Source organism: Nuphar pumila, chromosome 5, assembly GCF_984573655.1.
Source record: "Nuphar pumila chromosome 5, dmNupPumi1.hap1.1, whole genome shotgun sequence".
Lineage (NCBI taxonomy): Eukaryota > Viridiplantae > Streptophyta > Magnoliopsida > Nymphaeales > Nymphaeaceae > Nuphar > Nuphar pumila.
Window position 1 is genome coordinate 129,136,514 of NC_143253.1, and position 24,713 is coordinate 129,161,226.

The window sequence follows — 24,713 nt, forward strand, 5'->3', positions numbered from 1 at the left end:
TCATTTAAAGCATGTTTTCATGATACAATTTCATATGGAAGGCATAATCAAATTAAAAATAACTTTATGCAAGCATGGATACAGTCACATCAAACATTGAAATATATTCAAATTATTCATATCAAAACAATGTCAAACATGTACCTGCAACAAACACATTTCAATATCCCGCTAGCTACTACCAAGACTAGCATGAAATTCGAACTCCAAAAATAAGAACACTTCTATTTTCATACATTAAAATCATGCTCAGCATGATCTCTGAACTCCATCAAAGAAGTCCTAGATATCCACAACTAAGTAAGTGTGTGGACAAAAAAATGTTGCATCCAAGAAATTAAATAACATGTGATGCGCTTCCATCACTTACTCACCACGGGTATTTACCTGATTTGCATTGTTTTTTTTTTTGCATTTTTTTATTTCTTTTTGCATTGCATTTTTAACTGCATGCGTTGCTTAACACTAAGCATTGCACAATTAGCTCAGCTACGTACCTGGAAAGCACAAATATACAAAATAAAACAATATAAAATAATCTACTGGCAAGAGGGAGACCGTAAGATAGGGAGACAGGGAGGGGGCTCGACCCCTGGTAAAAAAAGAATAGAGAGGGGGCTAAGCCCCTCCCTCGCATCCTGTAAGACAAGGAGAGAGGTAGGAGGCTCGACCCCTCCCTGACGAAAAAAGAACATGGAGGGGGTTGAGCCCCTCCCTCGCATCCTGTAAGTCAGGGAGACAAGGAGGGGGTTCGGCCCCTCCCTGGCGAAAAAAGAACATGGAGGGGGTTGAGCCCCTCCCTCGCATCCTGTAAGTCAGGGAGACACGAAGGGGGTTCGGCCCCTCCCTGGCGAAAAAAGAACAGGGAGGGGTTTGAGCCCCTCCCTTGCATCCCGTATGATCGAGAGACAGGGAGGGGGCTCAACCCCTCCATGGAAAAAAAGAAAACAGAGGAAAAAAGGGGCTCGCCGACTGACAAAAAAGGAAAAAGAGAGGAGAGTCGGGGGTTACCTGAAAGGAGCTGGCGTTGGTGTTGGCAGACGAGAGAGATCGGAGTCAGGAGAGGGAGACAGGGTGAGATCGGATGTGGCTCGCCGGTCGAAAAAATGATGAGAGCGAAAGAGAGGGGAGCGGAGGTGAGAGGGGGACTCAGTCGAAGGGGGAGGTCGACAGGCGGTGGGCGACGGACGACGGGCGACTGACGACAGACGATGGGCGGCAGGCGAAGGGCGAGGGATGAAAAAGAAAGAAAAATAAATGGGCTCGCATTAGGGTTTTACGAGGGAAATTGGCGATGGATTAGAGACAGAAAATTTTCGTCGCGAATCCGTCTCCAAGTAGCGACGATTTTTTTTTGCCGCTGATCCGTCACTAAGTGGGGAGCGGAGGTGAGAGGGGGACTCAGTCGAAGAGGGAGGTCGACAGGCGGTGGGCGACTGGCGACAGACGATGGGCGGCAGGCGAAGGGCGAGGGATGAAAAAGAAAGAAAAATAAATGGGCTCGCATTAGGGTTTTACGAGGGAAATTGGCGATGGATTAGAGACAGAAAATTTTCGTCGCGAATTCGTCTCCAAGTAGCGACGCTTTTTTTTTGCCGCTGATCCGTCACTAAGTGGCGACAGAGTTTGAGATGAAAAGTTTCTGTCGTGAATCCATCGTTAATTAGCGATGGATTAGCAACGAAATATTTTTCATCGCTAATTCTACAAATAATTTGAATGTTAGCAACGGATATTTTTCTCTAGCTAATCCGTCGCTAATTAGAGTTTTTCTTGTAGTGCCATATTGCCCACATTCTGCTATTAGCATTGGGTTCAGGGTCCCGCTCACCATCGACCTAAGGCCTGAGCTCATCATAGGCGTCGATAGGTTGAGGAGAACGTTGAGCACCCACACATCATTTTAATGGCGTTTAGAGGTATGCATTTACAGTTAGGTTCTGTTTATGCGAATAAGCCAACATAGGGAGCTATATGACATCCTAATGCTGACCAGCCAGAAAAATAAGGCTCAGTATGAAGAGCTCCATATCGACATGCTTTCAACAGCCTCAGGTTTGAGAATACAATCATGATGATGAGTGGAATGGCTAGATAATAACAAGTTCGAGTTTCAGTGCCTGCACAAGCCTAAACCAAGCATTAGTGTCTTCTGAAAACAAACAAACAAAGAACGCATCTAATATGTTGCACTTATGAATTTAGGTGTAATGTGAAACTCAGTGACTACATCTCTAAACATTTCTGGGAAAGATGACTGAATAAAAGGAGGTAATTTTTGGGGCAGCGTGAAAACAGAAAAAAGGAAATTTCATTGGAAGGACTTGAGAACAAATAAGTATTTGATGATGGTCAGTCATCAGAAAAAAAATAAATTCAAATCCAGTCCCACAACCGTCACCAAGTTCAACAATACATGAAACAGAGAGATTGAAGAATTGGTTGGTCTAAATCTCTTGCAACAAGAAGCGTGAAGATCCAACAGGAGAAAACGTAGTTATGAAAGAACAAATAAAAGCAGTAGATTGGCTTCTTGAAACCTACATGAACACTCCAATAAGGGCTTAAAGCTTTAAACCTCCTATTCTTGTCCACCAATCTAATCAACTTATAAAAAATTCTATAAAATGTGCCAAGACAACTTACTCTTAAACAAAACAAGAAACCTAACTAATGCATTAAGACTAGCTCTTTAATTTCATTTTTAGTTTTGTTATATTATACTCAAACTCTTTCAGGATCTTTAACATCTCTAGCTAGTTAGTGAGCACCTCGAGTTCTGTGTCACTACGAAAAAGCATGCAAGTGGCAGAGATCGAGGTGATAAATGATTGCTGGTGTGTGTGGTCTGCACAAGAAGAGAAGCCTGAGAGAGTGGCTCAGGTCTGCGCAAGAAGAGAATAGTTATTTTCCTCATAAAATAATTATTTTCTTGTAAAATATTCATTTTCCTCGTTAAATAATAATTTTCTTGTAAAATATTCATTTTCTTATAAAATATTCAATTTCCTTGTAAAATATTTATTTTCTTGTAAAATATTGTTTTCTTTGTAAAATCGTATTGTCACATTAATTATACAACTTGCAGAAAGGGTTTATTATGAGAAAACTATCAACAATTATGTGTTGCTAACTTTTAATGTATATGAAGTAATACCTCTATATGACAAATTATCTTCCCACATTTTATCCCTAACAAGTTTCCCAAGTTTTGGTTGTTTTTCCTTTAGCTCCACCTTTATGTATTTAAAGTTTTAAACAAATCTAAACATACACGTATATGACATTCCATGGTCATGTCCACACCTCATCAATTTTTTCAGTTGTGTTATTCAAGACCTGATCATTTAAATGTTATTCTAAATCTATTAGTTAAAATAATACATTGACTCCTTTCGTTTTAGCCTTCCATTTCAGTGAATAGGGTATAATATATATGTTTTCTGCCTAACAAGGTGAAGTAACTGATTTTTCTTGATCAACTATAGCGACCACATAAATAAGCATGCAAATGACCAAGTTCTAAAGTATAAAAGAAGCCAATGCATCTAAGAAAGTCAAGAAGTAAATCTTACCAATGATAAGAACAATTGGGAGTGTCTTGTCCAGATTTGCAGCGATTCACATAAAAGATAAAGCCTGACTTCTCATCATTAAGTTCAAAAATGCACACGTCCCAAAGTTTCAGCTTGTTCTTCCTGCAAAACTCCATCCAACCAGCACTGATCGTATAAACTTTCACCTCCCCTTTGATTGTTCTAGGAAAAAGGCTAACCTTGCATGCTTTTACACTTGGAACACTTGGGTTATAAATGGTAAATGTCACCGCTCCATGCATAAGTTGCGGATCAAAATGGGTTGGTTTTACATCTCCAATAAGATATTTTCCTGCAAACGTATTTGGAATTTTCTGTAGAAGATACAAAGAAAAGTATTAGAAATATTGGGTATGTTCTAACACAAAATACAATTTTGGAGGTATTTCTAATTTTTGTACAAACACTTACTTGTAGAGAAAAAGTGTATCTATAACATATCTCAATATCATGCTTTTTATTACTACCATATTTCTGAATCACTGATATAGGTTTAGCATAACCAGAGTTTTATTATGAATTGATGTATTCAGTAGATGGTTTTATGGCCTCATCGACAAGGCAAATAGTGACTTGTGGTCTAGTTTTAGTTTGAGAATGCTCTAGTTTGTACCAAATTTAATTTGTTTTAATAATTATTTTGATTAGAGATATAATCTTATGGATGTGCAATAAAATTGAAATCACTAAGTCCATTGCTTACAAATATAACTCTCCAGCACCCTCAGTAACCACAACCCAATCCATGTCAATTAAGCCCTTATATAGATTAATCAATAAAAAAATGACTAAAATGTCATAAGCTTAGAAATGTCACCTAAACTTTGCTCATGCAATTTACTGTGAAACAAAATATGCCATACAAGTAAAATTAACACAAACAATAAGTAAAGAACAGAGAAAAATATAAATAACATGCATCTGCCATATCTATCAATACCTCCATCATGTTTCCCTTAAGTAACAAAGAAAAACCAACTAAGATGAGAGGGTTTCATCTAGGCACACAGTTCTGGTGTTCTCACATCCCATTTGGAAGGAAGAGGAAGCCACATGTACAGGATGTTGCTGCCAAACATCTTGCCACGTTTGTGTCACAATAAATCATGTAATAAACTGGGAAAAGGAAACATCAGCCATCCGCAAACTGAACATGGCTTTAATAAAAAAGCATCCTTGAAGATGTCAAAAAATCGAGTATGGGTGGGATATTTGATCAATTCAATTAGCCAAATCGGTAAAGCAGATATCATTTCATTCATAATTTGTAATTCAGTTTGTAGCTTTGCGTCCAAACATGAATCCAAATTTGAGCTGAACCTAAAACTGACAGCTAATTGGCTCACTTGTATAAAAATTTATCTGATTAACAAATCAGATCCAAATTTTGTATTACCTTTTCCCATTTCACTTTGAGCCCGAATCTACATTTGATTAGGCAAGATCTGATTAGGTCAATATCAATAATGCCTAGATTTGAACTGAGTCTGACCATTTACACTCCTAGTCTCCAACCCGATTTTGTTCTAAATCAGGCCCACAATGTTAATCCAAATAGTATGTGAATCTAGGTATAATCTTGAACAAATGTACTAGGTTTATATGGATCTGGGTCAAAATTAAACATGAAGAAATGATTGCCAGATCGAGGTCAAACCAATTTGTTTTACCTATTTTACATAAAAATCAATAAATTTTGTCTGTTATCAATGAATCCAGTACCATAAGGGCTCATATTCTAACCATTTTCGAAACTTCAAAATAAGTTCGAACATAGATTTCTAGCCTTTTTTAAAACACACTATTTAAAGCAAATTAACACAATGTCAAGTTAAGTTTGACTCCATCCATGATTGACTGACTCATCCCTTAGAAGGTGCAGCTAGGACTGTGAACAGGTGCTATAGAATCTTGGTACCTACTCAAATCAGGTGGTATAGGATCTTAATTCGGATTTAATGAAATGGACTCTACAGTTAGTTGGCTTGGATTTATAAAACTTTATTAGTAGCTAGACCTATGCCTATTGAAAGGTGTATAACCAAACAAGATCCAACTGATATCCAGCATTTAAAATGGAAAATACTAAAGGAATATATCAATGAATCAAAAGTCATAGGTGCAAGTTGTTTCGACAAAATCTAACACCATAGATGTGATCTACATGGTTTGTTTAGTAAGGGTTGGCCCTGGATCATGTTTTTTTAATATAATTTTACAAATTGATTCATTTACGATGGTTGATTTTTGAACCGCTGAAAAATATGCCAAATTGAGAATCTGGTGGTCCAAGGGTCAATCCTCAGTTCTTCACTAAACAAACCATGTAGATCACATTTATAGTGTTAGATTGGGTTGAAACAACTTGCACCTATGGATTTCAGATGTGTTACATGCTTAATGGGATGATAAAGCATAAAATGAAACTTGGGAGACCACCAAAGCATGTTCATCATAAAATTATGAATTAGATCTCATCGATCTTCATGATGCTCAACAGAAACCATTGAGACAAGAAAAAAAGTTTCTAATGAGCTGAATTTATCAAAACATACAATAAGGCATCAAACTTACTGATTGTCATATCACAGACGACTTCACTTTCTCAGCTTTTTGATTTTCTATGGATTCCATCCAGTTTACTCATAGAGAATGCATGCTTCTACTTAGTGTAGGAGAATAAGGATAAAGAAGAATATACTTAAACTACAAAGATATGTTAAGCAATTACAAATTTATAATACAAATTTAAAGTTGGCACTTACATATCTATTTTTGTTATATAGCATGACAGAAATCTTTTATTTCTTCCAAAAAAAATATAGATCGAGAGAAATGGCCTCAAGTCCAAGTTGCAAATAAAGATCGCAAAATGATCGTACAAGAAGGGACAACATTCTGGAGCCGAATAACTCACATCCATGCATCTTTCTACTAGTGGTAGGAGAATAAGGATAAAGAATATACTTAAAATACAAAGATGATCAATTTCAACCTTATAATCAAATTTCAAGTTGGCTCTCAAACTTCAGAAATAAAAAATAAAAAATAAAAAATAAAGTTGGCTCTTTCATCCCTATTTTTGTTATATAGCATAATTGAAACATCCTCAAAGTCACAGTTGCAAGAAAGAATACAAAATGATCATGCAAGAAAGGGCATTCCAAAGTAGAAGAACTCACATCTATGCGCCTCTTAAGCTTTTTTTGATGGGAAAAGAAAAAAAAGGACAGCCCATCTTTGATGCAAGTTGCACATATTAGCAGGAGTTCATGAAATATAAGCAGATGATATCTAAATCCAGAGGCCCACAAGCCTACATACTATTTTGCTTACAATCTTATATGCTACATTTGGCAGCCAAAGATGTTGGTTGGAGAAAAGAGCAAAGACAAAATCCAGAGGATTCCCGAAAACAATAATCACCACTTTGTTTTTATTCAGCATAGATGCTTATGTGAAAAATCAGTGAAGATAACTCGTTTTAATTTACATGACTAATTTGTCCTTGATCTATTAGAGATCCCTAAAAGCCATCCTAACCTCCAGACTTTTTTTCCGGTGGGAATTAGCAAAATGGAATGCAAACATGTAATTATGTTGAATTTTACCTAGGGTTACTCATATTTAAGTACATCTCACATTCCCACCTATGATTACTACTCATGACCATAAACAAGTTTCTACTGCTGCTCTTTTTTTAGATTAGCATGCAATTAGAGGGTATTTAAATGTATCCATAGTTACTGGAAGCTTCTAGAAATTGTGTAAGCTCCCTTCGGAAGCACAAAACCACGCGCTTTCACACTTCCAAAACTTTATGGAAAGCTCACTTCCACCAATATGAAATCAAATTTTTACTCAAGTTAGAATTGCACCTTTCATTTAGAATTTTCTTTTTTTTTTTAAAAATATCTTGCATTATAAAACGTCCATATGATAGGCATTTTTGAAAGATGTGTTTAAGTGAAAATACAACATTTGTTTGGTTTTCTTTTTAATGCTACTTCCGACTTACACCAATTATTGCTTACTACGCGCTTTTTCTTATGCTTCACACTGCAAGCACTAAGGCACTTCTTAAACACTTACTTTTGTTTCATGTGTCGCTTCTCAGTCCTGATTTACACCAATTATTGCTTATTACTCACTTTTTCTTATGATTCACACTGCAAGCACTAAGGCACTTTTCAAACACTTACTTTTGTTTCATGTGTCGCTTCTCAGTCCTGATTTTACTACAATTATTGCTTATTGCACGCTTTTTCTTATGCTTCACACTGCAAGCACTAAGGCACAATTTTTAAACACTTTTGTTCCATGTGTCACTTCTCAGTCCTGATAGTAGATAATTATGAAGAAAACAGTAACTCCGTACCTTTACCAAATGTAGCAATTCTTGGCTCAAAAATCATCTAAAATGGGCCTCTATCTGATGATAAAGAACCCAACCTAGTCATTGGAGAGGTTGCTGATGTCACTAGGTGGCAATGTGTCCCAGGGCTCAACATCTGCTATGCTACCATATTTAGGCCACTGTGGTTGCGTACATTTTTAGTGTTAATGGGGTGGGGGTGGGGATGGGGGGGGGGGGTAAAAAACAAGAAAAGATGTGAAATAGACAGAGAAATGAAGACGAGGTAAGGAATGATGTTAGAGAGAAAGGAGAGACTAAGAGAAGCAAAATTACTATTCCATCTCAATTTCTTCTCATTCTATTGAGCATCATATCATGTATTTACATGATTTTTCAGTTACTTCGGAAGGAGATAATTTGATGCAGAGCATTCCGAAGATCCGAGCTTTAAAGACAAATAGGATCTAAATCCAATTTTCAAGATCCAATCCCGAATGCGATCCAATCGTGCGCAGGACTATCAGAGTCTAATTGGATCTCTACCAATCTAGACCCATTTTAATTATCATGCTACAATATCTGAGATATTTTGCATATTTCACAGAGATTGTATTTTTATTATTCAATTCCATTTTGGCATATGAGAAATCACGTTAAATATGTTTTTATTTGTATTTTTTTTAAGAGCCGGATTCTACAGATCCGGATAGTTCTGGTGCTCTGAAGGATTTTTTTGTGGTACTAGAGGGTGTATGAAGAATGCAGGTAGTTTTTATTTTTTTGCATTTTTATTTTTTTAATGCATTTTATGTAGGATCTAGTTCACTGCATGTTTTGGATCTGGATCAAGATCCATTTTCAAAAAAGGTCCTAGTTGGCGCCATTTTGGAGTGGACCATCTTGGACCTCATTCAAAATTCAGTCTTGACTAGTCCAAGTCAAATATGGTTGTTGGTCCCTTAATAGCCTTAGCCAAAAATAGTCCAGTTAAAATCCTTTTTTCAGAGGATGGCTTGAGAAGGCCAATTGCCTCTTTAATGTGGCTCTTCCCCATGCTCCACAACCTTTATGAGTGGAGGTCGACCAAGGAGAAGGGAGCTGCTTCTCTTTGACAAAAAAATTCTGTTTGGTGTGGCTGAAAATTCGTTTGGAAGAGAGATCATCTTTGGGTGAAAGAAAAATTGATTTTTACTTGGGCGTGTAAGGTGATCTTGTCTAGATCGACCTTGAGAGCTTTGCAATCATTCTTGGCTTGTGTTGACTATTGGTTTGAGCTGCGGTTCGAGAGATTCTCTCCTGGTGTCGGCTGCTTCCCAGCGACATCCATTGTCACCTTCATCCGGATATCGTGTTCACTGGTTCATTTGAGTTTTATTTGTGTTATTTTTATCATAGGTGTTTTGTTTCCTTCGTTACTTATTGCTTGTAAGTTGTAACAAGTCACTTATTGATTTCTAATGCATGTTTAGAGGTTATTATATTCTGAAACGACTGTGCTACTTAAAGTATTTTTTGCATTCTCGTGAAAGTTCAGAATTCAGTTTCTACTAAGAAATGAGGTTTTTTGTTACGAGTTGTCAGAATTGACTCCAAAAAAATGATTGTATCGGCCTCGATACTGATCCAGTTTTGGCGTTTTTTAGCTTTTCAAAAAGCTAAGACATTTATCTACAACTTTGTAGTTGAGATTATTTCGTGAATCGGTCGTTTAAGTCCCTAAAAAGTGTTGTTAATGTCTTGGACTGACAGGAATTCACTCTCACTTGTTTGTTTCAGAACACTCCTATTGGTGTTCGGTATTTTTCAATTATCTAGAGATTCTCTGCATGAAGATTTGTTTTGTTTGATTCTGTAGAAAGCTAAAATCTAGATCTAAAACTTTTATGTTCTGAGTTATAGATGAATCTTCATTTATGGGTTATAAAGATATCAATTTTTGTTGTTGTTGTTGAATAGTGGAAAATTTAGTTCTTTATTAATAACTCATACCATTTCCAGAATTCAAAAATTCGTAGAGCCTCATAGAAAACTCATAAAAATTCAAATATTAGTTCGTTGGAAAGGTATGTATCTGAACTACGTTTTCTCAATTGGTGGTTTTCGCAAACTTCACTGTTTGACAGCTCAAAACCCCCTTCAAATAGACTGTTTGTAGAATCTAGAAGTCTGTCATAGCCTTGTTCGTCTGTCCCAGTCCCGAGTCCGTGGAATGGACACCGCTGATCCAAATGCAATGATTTCATATTCGTTGGAAAGGTGTGTGAATTGCGCACAACTTTCCTTTGGATTGTCTCTATTGAAACATAGTGCATGGGTCCCAAAAACCTTATTTTCCTAAGTTTTATTTGAACTCATTTTCGTGAAAAGCTTCCACGCGTGTCGAGATCCATTTGCATCTTAGATCGTGGATCGGTATTCACCGAGTCCACATCATTTTGGTATCAGAGCAAGGGTTGCCGGATTTTTCAATCTGAAACTATTCTCAGTGTTTTGGGGGAGTCGAGATATTTTTTTTAGGTATCATTCACCATAGCGGGTCGAATGGGCGGGCGAGGTCAAAATAGCTTTAATAGAGGAAATGATGAACGTGATCATTGTTATGAGGTGTAAAATTTACAAAGACAACTCACCAAGGCTAATTGCCGAGTTAAAGATTTAACTCGTCAAATGGCCAAAAATGCTAGAGTTAACAAACGACGAGCTGAGCGGAGTCTACACAGTTCTCGAGGAACACGTGAGACTCATTCATATAATTCTGATGAAGACTTCGAGTCACATCGTTGAAGTCCAGCGAGGAGAGATAACTTACAGCCTAGGAGATCACACTGGGATTCAGGCTTGCGTTTTGATATCCCAGAATTCAAAGGAACTGAAACTTCTGAAGAATTCCTAGATTGGATTAGTGAAGTTCATAAAATCCTTGAATTTAAGAAAGTCTTTGAGGATCAACGTGTGAGATTAATCTCTCTCAAATTAAAGGGTCGAGCTGCAATTTGATGGCCACAGCTCAAGCAAACGCGCAAACATCAGGGTTGTGCCCCGATTGAGTGTTGGGAGCACATAGAGCAGAAACTCTATGCTCAGTTCCTTCCTTTAAACTATCACCAAGAACTTTATCAGAAATACCAAAGCCTTAAGCAAGGAACTCGTTCGGTGGACCAATACACCGAAGATTTTCATGATCTCATTGCTCAAAATGACATCCGTGAAAGCGAAGAAAAGTTAGTATTGAAATATATTGGAGGTCTGAACTTTCAATTACAGGATATGTTGAACCTTGTTGAGTGTTGGACTGTGTTCGAGACTCATCAAAAACGCATCAAAAGAAAAGGTCTACTCAGTGAAAGACCTTGATGAAATCTAGTCAGACTACTAGACCCCCAGTGCGCGCCCCAGTAGTCCCAAGTGGAAAAGTTGACCCACCCTACCATCACTCCACTGCATCATACCCACCTAGAGTTACAAGTCAGAATGTCCCGGTAGGAAACCAGGCTAAGACCTCGAGTTTGAGCACCCCCATCAAGTGCTATACTTATGGGAAACCCAGTCATAAGTCCATAAAGTGTCGTGACAAAGCCCTCTTCATTAAAGGATTGCAAATTGAGGATGATTTAAGATGGGATCCATAATCCAATCCTATTTATGATGAAGAACATGAAGATTTTGAGGAAATCCTGAAGAAGAGTATGTGGAAGAAGTGTTACTGTCTGATAGAGGCGAAGCACTCCTTTATAGGCAGATTTGTTTAGCCTCGCGGCAAGAAACGAATGACCGATGACTAAGAACTCACATCTTTGAGTATGCTTATACCATCAATAGGAAAGTATGCAGATTCATCATAGACTCTAGTTGTTGTGAGAACGTGATTTTAGTCGAAGCCATGACCAAGTTAGGTTTGAGTTGTAAGACTCATCCTCGTCCATATCAGATGTCTTGGCTCCAAAAGAGCATCGATGTTCATGTCGACCGACAATGCTTGGTCAAGTTTTATATTAGAAATACCTACTTCGATCAAGTCTGGTGTGATGCACTCTCTATGGATGCGAGTCATCTTATTCTCGAAATACCTTGGCAATATGATAGAAATGTCATACATCATGGTAAGTCCAATGTCTATTTCTTCACTTTTGAGAGTAGAAAGATCAAGTTGCTTCCTTCAAAAGATTTGCCTCCTTTGTCTTCCACTTCATCATCAGTGGTCCAAGCCACCATTCATGTTATGGTTCATCAATCTTCTTCTATGATCCCTATTTCTCCTTATGAGTCCCTTAAGATCGTTGTATCTCAAATCAAGGGACCCAGTGTGTTCATCGTCAGGCATAAACCTCAGGATTTATTGAAATCTCATGTTGTCGCAAAGGATTCCCTAGTGGATCCTTCTCCCGAAGTTGGTAGTGATCCTATCATTGAAGTTAATGAGAAAATCGTGAAGGATTCCTTACCTGTATTTGTGGATCTTCTTATCAGTGCAATCATTCTTGATCCAATTTTTGAACAGATGAATGAAGAACTCATCCTTGTTAGAGAGTTCGAAGAATTGTTTGACCTTTCTTCACTTTCTGACATAGAAGATCGTGAATAACGATCTCACATCATTTTTGACAACCCTTTATTCATGGAGAACTCTGAAGGTTGTCTAAGCTTGGTCGAGGATAACTCCATCTTTGAAAATCTGCTCTTCAGAGAAGTTGGTGAAAGCATCAATGATGAAGAGATGCTTGCGTGTGAAGATGTTGTTGATGACTTCACGCATGTCAATTATACCCCTATTTTCGAGGTTGATGTCGAAATTGAAAAGCTCAATCCAAGCCTTAGTGAGTCTGTGGACATCCTTGTCAATGAACCCAACATTTTTGAAAACTCTCATAGTGAACCCATGGTTGTTACGGTTTACCTCCGCGTTGCGTCTGACATGATTATCGACATTGTTCCGACAAGTCTCATTAGTATATCCATTATCGAGTCAACTATCAAAAAGGTGGATTTTATTGATGAGAATCAACAAGACGTGTATGTCAATGAGCACTTAGATGTTGAAACTCCTTCAGTGGAGTTGAATTTAGAGTCTCATTTTAGTCTGACGCAATAGGTCTAGTTGGCATTAAAGCTTCAAATCTTATTTATGACCATCACGGTTTAGTAGATAATGTTGATTTTGTCTCTTTGACAAATCTCGATAGTAAATTTGGTCTATTGCTACATTGTCTTGCTTGCGGCTTGCCTTATAATTGCCAAAATTTTATTGAAAATTTTGAAATATTAAAAAGCATGATAAATAAGCAAATTTTATATGTGGTTGACCCAAATTTTGTTATTATCTGCAGCATGTTGATACAAGGTAAGATTATTAAATATAATGTCTTAGATGCTTTTGAGATTCAATTCCATTGTTCTTCTTTGAATTTATCTAAATTATATTTTATAGAGCATATTGCATTACATTGCATCAAATATTCTTGTTATTCTTATATAGAATTTTTTGTCTTGTTTAGTTCTCTTTTATTTGTTTTGAACATATTCTGCGCTGATTACATTTTGAATGTGTGCAGGGATTATGGAGTGACATTTGAGCAGAAACAAGCTTCAAGGATGAAGCCTTTTGACCCAGAAAAGAATAATGCAGAGCATCCTAAAGATCCGAGCTTTGAAGATGAATTGGATCCAAATCTCATTCCCAAGATCCAATCCAGGATGCGATCCTGAGCAGATCCAATCGTGCAGGACTATCAGGGTCCAATTGGATCTCTGTCAACCTAGACCCATTTTGATTATCGTGCTACAATATCTGAGATATTTTGCATCTTTCTCAGAGATTGTATTTCTATTATTCGATTCCATTTTGGCATGTGAGAAATCGCGTTAAATATGTTTTTATTTATAATTTTTTTAGGAGCCAGATTCTATAGATCCGGATAGTTATGGTGCTCTGTAGGATTCTTTTGTGGTACTAGAGGGTGTATGGGAAACACGGGTAGTTTTTTTTTCGCATTTATATTTTTCTAATGTGTTTTGTACAGGATCCAGTTCACTACATGTTTTGATATGGATCAGGATTCATTTTTCAAAGGAGGTCCTAGTTGGCGTCATTTTGGAATGGATCATCTTGAACCTCATTCAAAATTCAGCCTTGACTAGTCCAAGTCAAATATGGTTGTTGGTCCCTTAATAGCCTTAGCCAAAAATAGTCCAGTCAAAATCCTTTTTTTAGAGCATGGCTTGGGAAGGCCGATTGCCTGTTTAATGTGGATCTTCCCCATGCTCCAAAGCCTTTATGAGTGGAGGTCGACCAAATGGAAGGAGGTTTCTTCTCTTTGACAAAAAATTTCTGTTTGGTGTGGCTGAAAATTCGTTTGGAAGAGAGACCATCTTTGGGTGAAAGAAAAATTGATTTTTACTTGGACGTGTAAGGTGATCTTGTCTAGATCAACCTTGAGAGCTTTGCAATCATTCTTGGTTCATGTTGGTTGTTGGTTCGAGCTGTGGTTTGAGATATTCCCTTCCGGTGTCGGCTGCTTCTCAGTGACATCCATTGTCACCTTCATCCGGATATCGTGTTCACTGGTTCATTTGAGTTTCATTTGTGTTATTTTTATCATAGGCGTTTCGTTACCTTCGTTACTTATTGCTTGTAAGTTGTGACGAGTCACTTGTTGATTTCTAATGCATGTTTAGAGGTTTTTATGTTTCGAATCGACTGTGTTACTCAAAATATTTCCTGCATTCTCATGAAATTTTGGAATTCGGTTTCTACTAAGAAACGAGGTTTTTTGTTACGAGTTGTGAGAAACAACTTCAAAGAAATGATCGTATCGGCCTCGATACTAATCTGTTTCTTGCGTTCTTTAGCTTCCCGAAAAGCTAGGACATTTATCTACAACTTTGTAGTTGAGGCCATTTCATGAATTGGTCGGTTGTGTCCCTAAAATGTACTATTAAAGTCTCAAACTGACAGGAATCCACTGTCACTTGTTTGTTTCACAACACTCCTAATGGTGTTTGGTATTTTTCAATTATCTGGAGATTATCTGCATGAAAATTTGTTTTGTTTGATTCTGTAGAAAGCTAAAATCTAGATCTAAAACTTTCATGTTCTAAAATATAGATGAATCTTCGTTTAGGGGTTTCAAAAATATCAATCTTTGTTGTAGCTGTCCAATAGTGAAAAATTTAGTTCTTTATCAATAACTCATACCATTTTCAGAATTCAAAAATTTGTAGAGCCTCATAAAAAACTCAAAAAAATTCAAATATTAGTTTGTTGGAAAGGTATGTCCTACGTTTTCTCAGTTGGTGGTTTTCGCAAACTCTACTGTTTGATGGGTCAAAAACTCTTTTGAATAGACTGTCCATAGAATCTCGAAGTCTGTCATAGTCTTATTCATCCGTCCCAATCCCGAGTCTGTGGAACAGACACCGCTTATCCAAATCTAGTGATTTTAGATTCATTGGAAAGGTGTGCAAATCACGCATAACTTCTCTTTGGATTGCTTCTGTTGAAACAGAGTGCATGGGTCCCGAAAACCCTATTTTTCCCAAGTTCTTTTCAGACTCATTTTCGTGAAAAGCTTCCGCGCGTGTCAAGATCTATTTGGATCTTGGATCGTGGATCAATATTCATCGAGTTCATTTCACAATTGCCCTTGTAAGATATAGAAAGCGACAAGAATATATAAAATAAGAGTATAGTGACAAAAATATGAACTAGTAAACCTACTATTTTTTCCTTAAAAATGGAGTTGTAACCAGCCATTCCACAAATGAGCAGATGTAAATATCTTATATTTGAGTTGCAACAAATTGTATATCTAGTCGTGTGACACTTAAATATATCAATCATCCAACTAGATGATGATAGAAAAGAGGATTATGTATAAGATCTTCCTATTCTAGACTTAGTCCATGTTTTTGCTCCATGAAAAAATAGACAGTTTGACACTAAGAAGACTTATCTCGCTTATAATATCTAAGGCATACTTTTGTTGAGACAAGTAGATTATCTTATCTGAGCGAGCAACCTCAATGCCCAAAAAATACTTTAAGGCTTTTAAGTTTTTCATGTAAAATAGCCGAGAGAGATGTAACTTCAACTTATCACCCTTACCAGTAATATTACTTAACCCATCACCCTTACCAGTACCGCTATGTGTATCTGTTAACGTGGCTTGAAGATCATTACAAAAATATGTCGTAGTTGTGCTAGGTTTAAAATTTGGTTCATATAGCTGGTGACTTGGAGGATAGCCTATCAGCTTGAAGCAATTTTCTTTGAAGTGACTGACTCCATTGCAATAGCTACACACGAGTCAGTTTTGACGATTATTTTTGAATTTCTGGAATCGAGCTGTTGAGTCTCGTCTAACTCCATTTGATGGTTCACGACTGGTGGTATTGTTCTGTGGCATGACTAAGGCCGAACTATTGATCAACATCGAAATCCTTGCTTCACACTATCTTTCCTCTTGGAGCACTAGTGCATATACTTTAGTCACATTGGGCAGGGGTTCAAGCAGGAGGATTTGTCCTCTAATAGCATTATAGGAATCGTTTAACCCTATCAAGAACTGAATAACCCTTTCTCTTTGTATTTGAACAGAAATCATTTTCATTGAGCCACATTTGCATGTCGGTACTTGAGAATACAAGCTAAGTTCGTCTCATAAAGATTTTATTTTGGTAAAATAAGTGGCAACTGACATTGTTTCTTGTTGCAGGCAACAAATAGTAATTTGGATCTGATAGATCCGTGGTGCCAGGCTTTGAGTATATCTTTATTGTAGATCCATCCACACCTCGTGGGCAGTGTAAGAATAAATAACACTATTGGCAATATCCTTACTTACCGAATTCAAAATCCAGGACAATATCATATTATTGCAACGAAACCAAGTCGTATGATCGACCGTTCCTACTTCAGGTTCGGTGATAGAACCGTCAATAAAACCGACTTTATTTTTTGCACTAAAGGTCATCATCATGGCTATACTCCAAGTGTCATAATTATCTCTGATCAACTGTTGTGAAACTAAGACGTTGTCGGGATTATCAGAGTGATGAATGAAGAAGGGACTAGAAGTATCCTAACCTGATTCTGTCTTGAGAGACATATCCTTTGAACTCCCTATTTCTTGTGCCATTGATGCGATGAAAAAATCTCAGCTTTAGTGATGTCGCTCTGATACCACGTGAATATTGACTCACAAAGAAAAGAGACGCAGAATAAAAAAATGTATGTGCTACTAAACTTGAAAACTTTGTTACATCTGGCTTCTATATACAACTATTTATAATAAAACTACAAAACATCACACGTCTTGAACTCTTGCAGGATAACGATGATCAACGATTTCTGATAAGGATAAAGAATAACCAACAATCGAATATTAGAACTCTTAATAAGCCAGACTTCTCGTATGCTCAACCGAAGTCAGACTTCTGATATGCAGTCGGTACTCTCCGACATTCAGACTTCTCATATGCAGTCGGTACTCTCTGACATTTAGAACTCTAAATAATTCTGAACTTTAAATGAGTCGTCTCTTAACAGATCGTTTCTCGAGTCAAGAGAAAAGGCATGCAACTAGCGAGCGTTTGCTGTCTATATGTGTAAAGAGTCTGATGAAACCTCGAGTCTGATGAAACCTCTGCTCATGTTCGGCCTTGCCCTGCCTTCAAGTGGTTGCAAGGGATCGCCTGGCCGGGCCTTAACTTCTCCCCTTCTCAGGATAATCCAATTAGAAGCACCCTTGCTGGTCCTTTAAAGCTAAAACACTCCAAACACTGAAAATTCAGTTTTATTCATCCCTTGTATGATTGATGCAAGAGCTGAGCAACACATATTCGGATCCATATAATTCATTGGATCATTTGAGATTCATGTTATGAAAGCCAGCCTTATTCTAAGTGAACTGGTTGTAGTTTCAGGTGAAAGTGTTTGGGCTTTATATTTAGAGAAAAGCATTATTTATTTTGAAATTTTACTTCATCAAAATAATCCATTTTGAGTTGTTATTAATTAGCTTAAGAATTATTTTTTTAGTAACAAGCAATTTAAGGGTTAATTGGCAGGGGGTTCCCTCAAAGCACACCACCTAAACTCGATTCGATTCACGTTCCTTCAAAGCTAAGAAAAGCAGAAGTGAGACTGAGAGATGGAAGTCAAGTGGGGCACATCCTCTTCTTGAATGGGAGGCGAGCTCACTGGCGTGGTCGTTGGTGGACTTCGGTCGAGTTGCCGGAGCCAGAGGAACATGTGGTGGGTCGCCTGCGGGGTCGCTGAGGGAAGAAAGGGAGATGGCGGAGATCGAAGAAGGGGTGGCCGACGGTCGGTGGTCGTCGATGGCAGCAAGAAAGAAGGAGACATTGGTGGTGTTCGGAGGGGTGGCCAGCGGCTTCGGTCATCGACGTCTGCTCGATGGATGGGAGGCGACAGAGGGAGATCGAGCGAGAGAGGAGAAATGGCGATGGATCGAAGAAAGAGGGGAGAGGGAGAGAGAGAGAGAACCGAGAGACAATTTTGCGCTCTAGATGGGCTGTTTTACATCAAAAAATAGCGACAGACATATTCTGACTCAAAATCCGTCTTTACTTAGTGACGAAAAAATTTTGTCGCTCATCCATCGCTAAGTTGCGACAAAGTTTGAGACAAAATTTTTCTGTCGCTAATCCGTCGTTAATTAGTAACGAAGTTTGAGATCGAATTTATCCGTCGCTAAGCCGTCGTTACTTACGATAGATTTTGAGATAGAATTTGTCCGTCGCTAATTTCGCAACAAATTTTGATTTTAAGGACGACTAGTTTTCTTTTGCCAATTCGTCACAATTTTTTTGATGGATTATTTTTGTCATAATTTTCTGTCGCTAATTAAATTTTTTCTTGTAGTGCAAATGAGCAACACGGTAGACTTAGATAACAACAACAACAACGCAAGGCACGAGTTTTCAGCTACTCAAATAGAATAAACGAAGGCCAGCGTAGCAAGTCATGATATGGATCCATCCATCTCGATAAGTCACTAAAGGCAAAATGGGAAAGGTAGCAAATCTGATAAAAATAGAATTGTAAAGGATAAAAATTATCCTAACAGAAATGAGAGGTTGGTTAATGACGATAATCTCCACTATTTGTATAAATTAAAAAACATAAACGAAACACACAACGAGGGATTGTGTGTGTGTGTGATCGTGGATGTAGGATTGATCAATTTGAAACACGTTAAAAAATCTTATTTTGTTTTTAAGGATTCCCTGAAGATTCTTTCATTCCTCTCTTTCCGTATTGCCAACCATGCTGCGATGAGCCAGATGTCAAACCATTTTCCTAACCAGATTCAAGTAAATAAATAAGCAATAGCACAAACGGTCATTTGAGCAATTTCTTAAAAAGTTGTGGTTTATCTCAAATGTCTGAAACCTGAGGTGTATGAACATAAATTTGTCATGCTTTACACGCCTGTGTGTAAATTAGCAACTGTCATCTATAGGCTTACATTTCGGGTGCTTACGTACATGAGAACTATTATGAATATTTTATTTTATTTTATTAAAGCTAACTGTACGGATGTAATTTAGGTTTTATAAAAACCTGCTCTTGAATCATTGGATTTTTTTATGCATAAACATAATTTTTTAAGGTTTTAAAATCAATGGCGTATATCTTCATAAATATTTAAGCATTAGAAAATTACATTTTTACAGAAAATGCATGATTCAATGGTTGATTTTTAGCAATTTTTTCATGCACATCCACATGGTCGGATTTGTAAAAAAAAGTGTTGAAAATGCTCATTATATATGTATGGTAGCTGTGCAACCTTTAGGTGGGGACTGACACTGGCTGCAGCTTTGATGGATGGTCAACGCAAAAAACTTTAAAAAAATGCTAAAATGTAATTTTTTGTATTTTAGTATTTTAGAGGCCGTCCAAAACATGTCACTAAAGATCTCACTTTTTGTTGGGAATTTTAGTGATAAGTTTTTGACTGTAGCTAATGGTCCTATTTTTTTGCTGGGACCTTTAGAGGTGGTAAAAAATTACCGTTACTGCTGAATTTTAAAAAAGGCAAAAAGTGCTGATTTCATCATTTATTTTCGTTGGCCATTCATCAAGGCTCTGATGGACGGGCCAGTATGAGTCTGCTGGTAGTTGCATAGTTATCGCTTACTATATAAAGGAATGGTGTAATAGTGCCGTTTAAACACATTATACTTTTGTTGCGAAAACAATCAATAATGGCTATGTTCTTTGGTTGCCCATTATAGTTAGATGAATCTATGTGCTTATGGGGTGCGTGTATGCATGCACATGCATGTTATATGTATGCAACTCGCACCCCATAAGCACATGCATGTTATATAACATGGAATCGTTGCACATGCATGTTATATAAAGGAATGGTGTAATAGTGCATGTGTGTTTGATGTCGAAAGGCTGAATAGTTTTAGGTTTATGTCAAGGTGTCCATCGCTAGTGACGTGTGGAAGGAAAGCAATATCATGTTCTTTGTCGGCGATCAGCTAGCCTACATTAAGAGCTTATGTTGTATAAATTGAGCAGAAGTTATAGGATTACAATCAAGAAGCTGAGAGACATGGAGGTAGTACTTGTTTTGCTGTTACTAACTTGCTAATTTGGAAAACTTGAATTATTGTGATATGCACTTTGCTTTTTCTAGTGTTTTCAACCTTATTTTTAAGATAAATATGTAATATGTACCACAATCTACATGCATCTTAAAGAAAACATTATAAAATATAGATTATTAAGCATTCAATTCAATTGATTTATGAACCAGAGACATTTATGAACAAACTTGCGTCTTATTTATCTAGAAAGTAATTTACAAATGATTCATTACCTTGAAAGCAATAATGAATACTTCATCCTAGAGTCAAATCTCTTGTCTTCATCATTCATCACACAAAGACTCACTAAATTTACCAACTGACGTTCCCTTTATTTATAAAATTATTAAACTACCCTTTCAAAAGATAATTTGCCCAACCTCATTTTCTATAATGTGGTTGATCATCAAAACTAAATAGACAAATTCATTTCTGCGTTACGATTCTAACGCAGTTAACCTCACCTGATTCAGAGTTCGAAGTAAAGAATTATGCCTACTTACCGAAATAGGTAGAACCAGCACAAAAATGGTCATTTCACCTCTCAAACGATAAGGGATCCATCCTATTCTCAATTCCAGTCTACAGGTCTAACTCAAAACAAGTACTTGTAGAATTAAATTTTTACTCCTAAGAGACTGAACTAGGTTGGCCTAATGGTTCACGATAGTTTCATTCTTATGAAAGGTTTGGGTTTCAAATCCCAACCCCACCCTCACATACACAGATTTTCTTTTACCCTTCACATATTCATGAAACTACTGAACCTAGCCAGGTATGGGTTCAGCCCCTATTCTTTTCTCATATTTAATCTGACTTGATCTAAATCCAATCTAATCTGTATGGGACCAAACTGAACCTGAAACAGAGATGCAGTATCTGTTTCTCTGATCCAACCCAATTCATTTTTGCTTTGGTACGAAATGGACCCAAAAGTGATCCATTATGGGTTTGGTCCGAGCCGATCCAAAATTGAACCCTCTCACACACATTTTTTTTTACCCTCCACATATTCCTGAAACTACTGGACCTAGCCAAGTCTGGGTTCAATCCAAATTGAACTCAAACGGGTTCAATCCTTATTCCTTTCTTAGATTTAAGCAGACTGGATTCAGTCTAGTCTATGTGGATCCAAACTGGAATTGAAACATATATCCCGTCTATGTTTCTCTCACAGGTAAATCAAACTGGATTCAAATTCAGTTTGATGCTCACAAATCCAACTCAATTCATTTTGGGTTTGATAATAAATGGACCCAAACCTGATTCAATCTGGATTTGGTCCAAACTGGATCTAAACTTGATCTGTTCCGGGTTTGGTATGAACTAGATCCAAACCTAGACCTAGTTGATAATAGGAAACGGAGATAGTCATTGACTCAGTTTTCTTTATATATATATATATATATATATATAGAGAGAGAGAGAGAGAGAGAGAGAGAGAGAGAGATAATATTTTCATTATTATATATTTTATTTTTTTATTCAACCATAGCCAGTTTGGGTCTCACCCAACCAAATTGGGCTGGTTGAAGACCCAGTTTGGGTTACACCCAGACCGAGGGTCTTGGTTGGCCGACCGAGATACAGAGAGGTCTCTTTGTTTATCTCTCTCTCATTTTTTACCAAACTCGGTCTAGGTCCACTCAGACCAAAATGGGCTACCCGTGTACCGACTATGACCTAAGAACATCAAACTCGATCTATTTTAGACAGAGTGAACCCAAACCGGCTAACGAGCGATTGCTCTCTGTCTCGCCCCTGTTTGGCCCGACTCAGTCTAGTTTTGTCCAGATCGAGTTGGTCTTAATTTTGGGTTGAGACATAATTTTATTCAAACTGAGTCGAAGTATTTGCCCTTGAATAATCTTGGGACAACGACTCTCTGTCCCCTACCCTAGGCCAAACTCGATTTGGTTCAGATCGAGTTGGTTTGGTTGCTAACTCTGACGGGCTGAAATAGAGAGTGTTGGCTCTCCATCCCATCTTTAACCAAACTGGGCTCGATCTGAGCTTACCTAGACTGAGTTGGCCTGATGGCTATCACATAGAGACCGCAAACCGGGACAGTGAGAATTGTCTCTCTGTCTCACCATTGCCTTGATCGGGTCTGGTTTGGCTTTGCCTAGACCGAGTCGGTCGCTAAGACAGGGAGGCATAACAGTGGTTAGGTGGCTGAGACATAGATCTCGTCGTTTCTCTTTAAAAAGAAAATATGAAGAAGAAGAAGAAGCAAAAAGGAAGAATGAGAAGAAGGGCGACTTATCAAATTGCTTCCCATGGCCTGCACGAACCTCCTCTTTCAGTCTCACTCTTCTTCCTTCTCTCTTTCTACCGAAAACCAGGAGGTGAAAGGTCTGTGTGCTTTTTTATACAGAAGCCTACCTCTCTCTTTCATTGATGAGGGCCCGTCTTCAATGATATTAAAATGAGCTCGAGCCCACCTAACTGACTGAGTCAGATTTTTATCACAAACACATTTTGATGTGCTTAAATGAGCCGAACCGAACACCCATCCCTCATGCTTGGTTGATTATACCCATACGAGTTTGTTCAATATGGCTCTGCTTACGTTGAATATATATAGTACTCCGATGGCTGTATATACCTGCTGAATAGATGGTTTAGTTGTTGAATAGATGGTTTAGTTGTTGAATAGATGGTTCAGTTTTCAATGAGAATAATAAATGCATTTTTTGTGGCTGTATATACCTGTTGCAGGGTACGCGTTGTCGAAGAAGGCTACTTGGTAGGCTATCGATGGCTCTGACAAGACTAGAAGCCTCTTGAACCTTCTCCGACGTGGAATTCTTGTCTAACTCAAGAACAAAAAAGAAATAGATAAACATCTCTCTTCTATAGAACGTTCTAGATAGAGCCTTTTCCCTCTCTGTATATAAACCCCAGCACCTACCGCATCGTCTTCAACCTCAAGAAGGAATTCATTATCAGCAATCTCATAATCTTTGGTTTCGTTAATTCTTGGTGAAGCGCGCGGGAGAGAGAGAGATAATGTCGATGATACCGAGCTTCTTCGGGCGGCGCAGCAACGTCTTCGACCCCTTCTCCCTCGACGTTTGGGATCCCTTGGAGGGCTTCCTCTTCCCCACCCGCTCTTCCTTTGGCGCCGGCGATGGCGAGACTTCCGCCTTCGCGAACGCCCAGATCGATTGGAAGGAAACGCCCCATGCCCACGTCTTCAAGGCCGACATGCCGGGGCTCAAGAAAGAGGAGGTGAAGGTCGAGATCGAGGAGGGTAGGGTGCTCCAGATCAGCGGCGAGAGGAACAAGGAGGTCGAGGAGAAGAACGATCGCTGGCACCGCGTCGAACGTAGCCGCGGCAAGTTCCTCCGCCGGTTCCGGCTGCCGGAGGACGCCAAGGTTGACCAGGTGAGGGCTGCGATGGAGGATGGAGTCCTCACAGTGACCGTGCCCAAGGAGGAGGTCAAAGAGCCCAACGTCAGGTTGATCGACATCTCCGGCTGAGCGATTTTCCTGTCGTTTCCGTCTTGGAATTCAGCTTGATGTGAATCTTTGAGGGTTTTTCATTGTCTTCTTTCTTGTCCTCGTCTGCATCGTTTCTTTCTTGCGTTCGGTCTGATGTAGTCTGCTTTCTTGGCTTTGTTTGGCTTAGCCTAAGCTGTTTCTTTGTAGTTTCAGTTGTATCTATAGGGGTTTCTGCTTCTGTTCATGTTGGAGATGTTATGGAGTTGTGAATAGATTGGATATATAGTTTCCGATCAGTACTACTTTTTCTCTTTCCGTTTGTTTGACTTGATCTTGCTTGTTGGTGATGAATCAATCTCGCTTTAATTCTTTTATTTTAATTGACGAATTTGAAAGAGTGTTGCTATCAAGATGCAACCGAGTCTGGAGTTCTGTTCTGTAAATGGAGACTTCGATTTGGTGATTTTGAGATGCATTTGTGGCTTTGCTTTTTTTGCTCTTTTTCTTTTCCATTTGTTTAAACACGGTGGTGGGTAGTTGGGAACTTGGGAGCATAGTTATCAGCGAAACGAATGTACGAAGTGGAAGCACTGTGCTCGTTAAAAAGCAGTATGAAGCGTGAAGTGGAAGCACTTGAGTGTTAAAAAAGCAGTATGAAACGGGAAGCGGTTGTGAAACTGTAATAATATAAA

At 38.1% G+C, this 24,713-nt stretch overlaps 1 protein-coding gene across 1 annotated transcript; it reads left to right on the forward strand.

The window, feature by feature from the left end:
* Nucleotides 1-23,490: 23,490 nt before the first annotated feature.
* On the forward strand, nucleotides 23,491-24,265 carry LOC149838679 (17.8 kDa class I heat shock protein-like). Its single transcript, XM_090007762.1, has one exon. It carries the CDS (start codon nucleotides 23,587-23,589, stop codon nucleotides 24,058-24,060), a length of 474 nt encoding a protein of 157 aa, XP_089863888.1. The 5' UTR covers nucleotides 23,491-23,586; the 3' UTR covers nucleotides 24,061-24,265.
* Nucleotides 24,266-24,713: the final 448 nt, after the last annotated feature.

Excerpts from the sequence above, each read along its gene's own strand:
- LOC149838679 (XM_090007762.1), top strand. The coding sequence starts at position 23,587 with ATGTCGATGATACCGAGCTTCTTCGGGCGGCGCAGCAACGTCTTCGAC.